Source organism: Octodon degus, unplaced genomic scaffold, assembly GCF_000260255.1.
Source record: "Octodon degus isolate 3935 unplaced genomic scaffold, OctDeg1.0 scaffold00130, whole genome shotgun sequence".
NCBI lineage: Eukaryota > Metazoa > Chordata > Mammalia > Rodentia > Octodontidae > Octodon > Octodon degus.
The window spans coordinates 5500625-5508425 of NW_004524706.1; the positions used below are offsets into that span (position 1 = coordinate 5500625).

A 7801-nucleotide genomic window follows, 5' to 3' on the forward strand; every position below is an offset into this window, starting at 1 on the left:
AAAAAAAAAAAAAAAGTAAAACTGTAAGGGTATTGGGAAAATTGGAGACAAGGTAATGGAAGTTTCCACTCAGTCAGATGGGTCATGGTAACATCAGATTAATATTTCATAGTGTCAGGTGTGGTGGCGCATACCTGTAATCCCAGTACTTGAGAGGCTGAGACAGGAGGACTGCCACAGGTTGGAGGCCAGCCTGGGCTACACAGTGCATTCAAGGCCAGCCTAAACTACATAGCAAGACCTTGCCTCAAAAAAAAACAAAAACAAAATTTGAAAGGGAATTCAGGGTAAATGTGAGGGGGGAAAAACCTAAGAAACCATGCCAACTGAGGTAATGACTAGAAGGCACAAGAGGTTTTGGGATGTTTCATAAAGGAGAATGGGCATGATTGGTGGCAGAAAGGAGCCAGAGATGACAGGCGGTTTCTAGTTTAGGCAGCCGCCACCCAGTGAAACGCGGGAACCAGGAGGCAGAGCGGTAGTTAGGGGTTAGGGTGAGTGGGAGTGAGTACCAGCGCTTGACCTGCTGAGTGTTAAGGACTTTCCAGGACATCCAGGCCAGATGGGAATTGTACTTGGAGCTGAGAGAGAGAGATTGAGAGACCCACTGACTCCCAGATCTTTAGGTGCTTGTCCCAAGGTAGACCGAGAAGAGTTTGTGAAGGGAGGGAAGCTGAGAATGGGCACCCAAGGAAGTTGGAAAGGGGCTCCTTGGGTAGACTGAAGGGACAGCCAGAGGTGCGGGAAATTGGATCAGTCTTGGACGATGAGGAGAAGACAATCACCAGGCATTAAGGAGTAGAAATCAGACGTGACTCATGCAGGGGAACTGCAAATGGTGCCTTGGAGCGGGCACCAGCCAGGGCTTGTGTGGCCTCCACAGCAGCACTTTCTGGAAAGTAGGGATGGGGACCCTGTGCCTTCATAGGAGGCTGCACTCAGTTCAGGAAAATTTTACCTTTAATATTGGCCCAGATTATCCATTTTGAAGTCGCAGCCAGTCTTAAGTCTAGCATAAGCCAGCATAAGTTTATTACTTATATTCTGAATTGTTTTAGTCGTTCTGTGAGATGGACCTTTTTATGTTCAATATTAATCTTCCCTTCCATAGCTGGTTCCCCTTCTTTTTTTTTTTTTAAATCCTCCTTACCTTTGCTGGGCTTTGTATAACCTCAGTTTTGTTTGATTGTGACTTCAGGTCAAAAGGTGTCCTCCATCTAAGAAGAGAACCCAGTCCGTACAAGGAAAAGGCAAAAGGTAACAGATTTTCCCCAGTTAGCTACGCTTTGGATTTATTGGAGAGCTCTGTATAGCATGGCACAAGTTAACTGCTGCTGGCCTAACCAATACCCTCTCCAGTGCTTCTGCCACATTCTCTGACTTTCCCTACTTTCTTGTTGATTTATTTTGTTTGCAGTACCAAGAATTGAACTCGGCCTGCTGAGCTACATGGCTAGCCATTTTTGCTTTTTAACCTTTAGATAGAATCTTGCTTGCCTATACAGGACTCAAACTTACAATCCTCTTTCCTCCTGAGTAGCTAGGATTCCAGGAATATGCAGCTTCCCCTACTTGTTTTCAACCTAAACAGAGAAAATAAAGCTCAGAAGAATATAGTAGGGACTGCATGTTATGTTGACTTACTTGGCAGTCTGTGTACAGCCACCAGAATTAGCCACAAAGTGGCTCCCTCTCCCATAATCAGTTTTTTTTTTTTTGCCGGTTGGGGGGGGGTGCTCAGCCCACCCTGAGGGTGGGGCTGGCGTGGCATGTGGTGCTGGGGATCGAACTGCGGTCCCTTAAGCTTGCCTAAGCAGATGCTTTAGCCTGCTGAGCTGTCTCACTGGCCCCATAATCGGTTTCTTGAAATTATCTAGGTCCATGGGCTTGAATTGATTATGCTGCACTTCACCACAAACAGTTTGCGAGCACAGGGACACCACTTAGGAAGAGAGGCACCGAGATGCATGCATTTCTGAAGGAGAGAGCTCCTTCCTCAGATGCAGGAGGCAGCAGAACAGGCACAGCTGCCTTGTGAGAGGGCGAGATTGCCAGCTGGGAACCTTTACATTGCCACATCATTTCTTCAGCTTGGGAGTCCAGACTAGAGGTAGAGGGCTTGGGGTCAGCGTCTGGCTCTTCACTAGCTGGATCTGTGATCTTGGGCAAGTTCTTTAAACTCTGTGTCCCTGAGTTTCCCTATCTGTAAATCAAGGCATGACTAGCACTTATCCCTGAAGGTGGCTGGGAGAGTCAATGTCTGCATGATCAGCACTCTCCATGTGTTCCCTTCCTTCTGCTGTTGTACCTGAAGGTTGACATACTAAATGCCTGTTTCTTACCTGTAGGTCCAGCTATGACAACCTCGTGACCCCAGCTGTGGGCCGGTTGGAGTTGTCTATGGTGAAACCAACTCCAGGCATGACACCCCGGTTTGACTCTAGGTGAGCAACGCTTGGCTGCAGGTGGGAGCCCTGCAGTAAACAGCACTCAGAATCAGAGAAGGAGTGTTTCAGATGGGCTCCCGAGCCTCGGTCTGGTAGCCATGTTGGTTTCCCACTGGTTGCAGTAGCACAGTGATTCTCTGTCTGATTAGAGAAAGGAGGACCTTCTGTCTGTTGTGACTAGGAAAGCTCTGTGCGATTCCTTCAGCCTCTGTTTTCCTGTCAGAAGTTCTTCAAAGCTGGGCAGGCGTTTGCCTATACCCTCACAGGAGTGAGACCAGATGCCACCTTTCTGGAGGCCAACATGAATGCGCGTGTTGACAGCCCTAGATAATACATTCTGCAGGGCTGGTTGAGCCACTAGAAAGGGCCATCTAGTCCTTACAAGAAAGACTGGATGTATGTGGCCTCCAGGGCAGAAGCTGCGTGGGTACAGCCCCTGCAGGCAGGTTGCTGGACAGTGCGTAATGTACAGTCCCATTTGCTTATACACATGGAAGTTTTCTGGAAAATACAGTAGGGATTAAGAGTGGTTACCTGGAAAATGGAGCAAGAAGTGGTTGCCGGGGGTGGAGACAGCGAGGAATACTTTCTAGTTTTAATGCCCACTTTTAGTCATCTGAGCATGTAGCAAGAGACATTGAAGGGAAAACAGGAGCTACGCTGTAAGCATTGAGCAAGTTAGTTTGGAAATTAGTACAGTGATGCAATCAGCCTCATCTTCCTTTGACCCTGGGAAGTTCCTCTTGATAGAGCACGTAGCCACACGTTAACCAGTTTATTTCTGGCTCTTGAAGGGTGGATGACTCGCACCCACTGCAGAGCTTTGGTCCTAAAATTTACACAGATAAGGGCTTACTTTCACTAGATGCATGTTTGATAATTACAACTTCTATTCTCCAGCTGTGTTTAGTCATTGTTGCTTTGAAGGAAAAAGTTTTCCCTAAATTTAGAACTTACTTGCTTAGAAATGTGTGATTTGAAAGCTGCAGCTTGAAACCAGCTCACTGTGGTATCATTCAGTCTGCAGACTCATCTTCACAGAGCTTTTCTGCTTTATAGGGTCTTCAAGACTCCCGGCCTGCGCACTCCAGCAGCCAGGGAGCAGATTTACAACATCTCCGTCAATGGCAGCCCTCTTGCTGACAGCAAAGAAATCTCCCTCACTGTGCCAGTGGGCGGCGGTGCGGTTAAGTATTGCCCCAGGAGCCAGGCCACCATGCACTGCTTACTAAAGTGTTTCTCTTCCCTGGGCACTGTCCACCTCTCTCCCTCACAGTCCTCTCAGTTACGTTGGTCCTGGTCTCCATCAGAACACAATTTTCCCTCATTGGAAGGCCCATCTGGGAAGGTGCCTGCCTGACTCAAAGTGCCATCTGCTCATCAGCTACTAGTGCCAGGGATTAGAGCGGGCCCAAAATGGAGCGATATGGTTCCTGCCCTCAGCTTCCCTCAATGCAGAAGAGCTAGGTCCTCAATTACAACATCTGTGATATGTGTAGTACTAGAGGTCTGAAAGCGAGTACAGAGGAAGGGACCTTAGTCTAACGGGCAGCTTGTGCTACATCTTCAAATTTACGATGTTTGGGGATTCTGAAGCATGCTGAGCCTGGTTTCTCTGGACTGAGAAGAGCAAGCTGTTGACCTCAGCCCTCATGAGAGGACAGTGGCTTATCTGAGTGTGTTCTGCGTGGCGTTCTAAGCTAGTGGGTGTGCCTTTGCACCCAGGTAATGCTGCCAGCAGCCACTAATAGCACTGCTGACATCATTATCTCCTCAGCGCTCATGCCTACCTTGCTACTTCTCCGTGTAGCCCATCCTTGGGTATCAGAGGGAGCCCTGAGGCATGCTGGGCTGCTGGGGGGACATTCCTGTCTGAGAAAGGACATGCCAGTTCAACCCGTTCTTTCTCATACAGAGCATGCGGCTATTGGCCAGTGACTTGCAGAGGATTGATATTGCACAACTGGATCCCGAGGCCTTAGGAAACATTAAGAAGCTCTCTGTGAGTCTCATATCTGCCACCACATGTAGAAGGCCTCTAGTGCTTCCTTGATTTAGCTCTTTAAGGTTGTTTTTTGGGTCTGGCCTAATAGATGATACTTAAAGCCTTGTAACCCCAAGAGATTTTTAATGTTTTTGTACTTAAACAACAGCAGCTTGGTCCCTGGTGTAGAGTTTCGGTCAATTCCCAAGTGCCTGGCACTGAAGTTATAAAACAAAATTCTACCTCAGTCAAGCAGTTGGGGCCAGGGTATGCCTGGGCCCTCCCTCACCACCAGCAGTTGGAACCCCATTATAGTAGCCAAGGAAGAGCTTGTTAAGAGTGATCCCACAGAATCCAAGAAAGAGCTAACAGCCAGGCCTTCAGAGTGCTGGGCACCACCTGCAGCTGAGCTTGTGGGAGTCTGCTGGTGTACCGTCTGTCACCCTGAGCCTCGTGTCCTACATGTGTTCACTGTCCCTCAGCACATCACCTCTCCATAGGGCCCTGCTGGCCCCTCAACACTGACTTGTATGTGCCTTTGTTGTTTGACTGGTCAACGCTGCTCAGTTTCCTGTCTTAGTTTAAATTCTCAAGAGGAAGAATTTATTGCCCAGCTTTGGTCTGATAAACCTCCCTGGTCCAGTTATCTGTGGTCTCAGGCATCTCTTGCTCATGTGACACAAACATGACACTATAGTCCCACCCTTTGTAGGGTCCATAAAGGGCCAAACTTGAGGAAGGGGGCAAGGGTAGAGCTGGGCTCCTACACCTGTACACACACACTAAGGTACAACATATACTCAGCCATGACCTTGTGTTATGTTTAAGCAGTATTGTTCCCAAATACTTGTATGATATCTTCACTACTGTCTCATTCAAGATATTTACTTTTGTTCAGATGAAAATTGAGTTTCAGAAAGGTTAGAAGGTGTGTGATGCAAACAGAAAGGGCCAGGTTCCCTCAGACTTGTTTTTAGGTAGACTGTAAGTGGCTGGCCAAGATATCTTCTTTAAATGACCTTCTGACCCTTCTTTTCAGAACCGTCTCGCCCAAATCTGCAGCACCATACGGACCCACAAATGAGAAGACAGCAGGGCATGCTGGATTGGGTTGGAACTTGCTTGTCTCCCCTCTCCCCTCCCGTTGCTCCTCCAGTGCAGGGGAAGGTGGGTTTACTAAGGGGACCCCTAGGACCTTTTCACTGCTGTGCTCAGCAGTTCTTGTCAGCCTGGTTTGTGGAACAGCATTTTATGCTTATTCCTGTTTATCGAAGACCAAAAATTGCTTGGAGGCAGCTTCCACATCTTGCACCTCTACCTCTCTAGTCAATGGGAATTTAGATAAAGACATTGTAGGGCTTACCGTGGTCTAGGGTTGTGTGTGTCAGTCACAGAGTGACTCTAAGCTCTCTGATCCTGTGGTCCTTGCTGAGTCTGCCAGCTGCCTTTGATGGGATGGGATCATGCAGAGGACAAGTGTAACTTGTCTGGCGACCCCACTCCACATGTTTAGCCTGTGCCCTGGGCAAGGACTAGTTACGTCAAGTCAGCAGGGAGACCTCTGTGCTTCAGCAGCCTCTGCCCTGAAGAATCATGTCCTGTGTTCCAAGAATTTGGGAATGAGCAGTCTCCTCCCAGGCTTGCGGGCACACAGCCTTCTTCTGTGCGGCTCTTTGTTATATTTTGTATTAGGTATTGAGTCCTGCACAAACTGAATTGTTTTCAAGTTGTTTTATTCTCCCTTTCCTAAGACTTGTACATACTCTCTTCCTGAGTAACGGTATCCTTGCTTTCAATAAATTCAGGTTTGGTTTTTAGTTAATATTTTCTGCTGTGCTACATGAACTGGGTGACAATATTGGAGCTAAAGCTATTAGAGTGGGAGTCACTGGACAATGCTTTCCCAGGAGCTATGAAAACCCTTCCTGTAGGCAAAATTTCTCTGATCCTGAAGGGAGTTCAGCCCCCAAGATCCAGGGTACTGTGACCTCAGCCCCCAAGCACATTTCCCCAACACCTTCATTTCAGGAACTAGGATACATTTACAAGGACAAAGTCAAGGCTGTCTTTGTCTTTCAGCCAGGACAAAGCAGGAGCAAGGGGACACGGTGGTCGTGCTGGTCACTCCAAGTTATCGGGTGCCGACAAACCTGCCTTCCTTGAGCTGCCCACACTGCATGGTCAGCTGGGAGCTGAGAGGGTCAAGGGTTCTCCCCATGGGACCATGAGTCGGCAAGGACAGTTACGGAGAAGCCCTTCAGTCAGTGACATTGAGTTCAGTGCAACAGAGTAACCACACCAGGGGCTTCTACCCCGCCTTCTACTGCAGCCCTAAGAACAGCCTGACTTCGGGAGTCACCTAGGACTGACGTGCTTTCCCCAGAGCCAGACTCACCGTAGTTCACGCCATCCACACCACTGGCAAGACAAACTTTGGAGGCTGGGCATGGTGGCGTATGCCTATAATCCTATCGCTCAGAGGATGAGGCAGGAGGATCACTTGAGTTTGAGACCAGCCTGGCTACAAAATGAACTCCAGGCCAGCCTGAACTGTATAGCAAGACCCTGTCTCAAAAAGAAAAAAAAGAGCAACCTAGTTGCAGGGGTGGGGAGATGGCTCAGTGGTATAAGTGCCTGCTTGGCAAGCGCAGGATCTTGAGTTTGATCCCCAGTACCACATGCCATGCCAACCACTGAAACCGGGAGTGGTGGCACACAACCTGTAACCCCAGAGCTGGGGAGGCTGAAACAGAAGGGTCACTAAGAGTCTGATCTGTGTAGCAAGACCTTGTACCAAATAAATATATAAATAAATAAATAGTTAAAACCCAAAAAACCTAGTTGCAGGAAATGCTTAGTATGCAACAGATGCTGGATCAATGCCTGAGTTAGGGCATTCCATGGTATAGAACAGGCCAAGTGTTCTTGTGTCTTTGTTGCTAGTTTTCTTGAAATAGGGTTACTCTGTAGTTTAGACCCACAGCTATCCTCCTGCCTCAGCCTCCAAAGTGCTGAGATTATAGGCGTCTCATCATGCCTAAATAGAAGCTAGTTTGGAAGCAAATTCCCCATCGCAGAAGCTTAAGGCTTAGATTGAACTATGTCACAGAATTGGGGTATTGCAAAGAAAATTTCAATCTTAAATTCCAGCCCAGAAGCATAATTTCACTTTTTTTTTTTGTATTTTATTAAGGGTCTACAGGGTCTCATTACTTAAATCGGACTCTGCCTGTGTTCAGCCTCCCAAGAGGGGATTACAGGTGTGCACCACCATGCCTAGTCTCAGTCACCTCAGTGCACCCCAGGGGCAGGGCACGCTGGGGATCGAACCTGGCCTCTGTATCTGCCTACATAATTTCACTCTTATTTT

The 7801-nt window shown here is 48.0% G+C and overlaps 1 protein-coding gene across 1 annotated transcript in view; it reads left to right on the top strand.

Moving 5' to 3' along the window:
- Nucleotides 1–6200, top strand: part of Cdca8 (cell division cycle associated 8) — a 16287-nt gene extending 10087 nt beyond the window's left edge. The window contains exons 6-10 of the mRNA XM_004641036.2: nt 1199–1257; nt 2349–2444; nt 3507–3633; nt 4363–4449; nt 5471–6200. Coding sequence (XP_004641093.1) covers nt 1199–1257; nt 2349–2444; nt 3507–3633; nt 4363–4449; nt 5471–5515 — 414 coding nt within the window. The 3' untranslated portion in view covers nt 5516–6200. The remainder of the gene's footprint in view (nt 1–1198; nt 1258–2348; nt 2445–3506; nt 3634–4362; nt 4450–5470) is intronic.
- The last annotated feature ends 1601 nt before the right edge of the window (nt 6201–7801 follow it).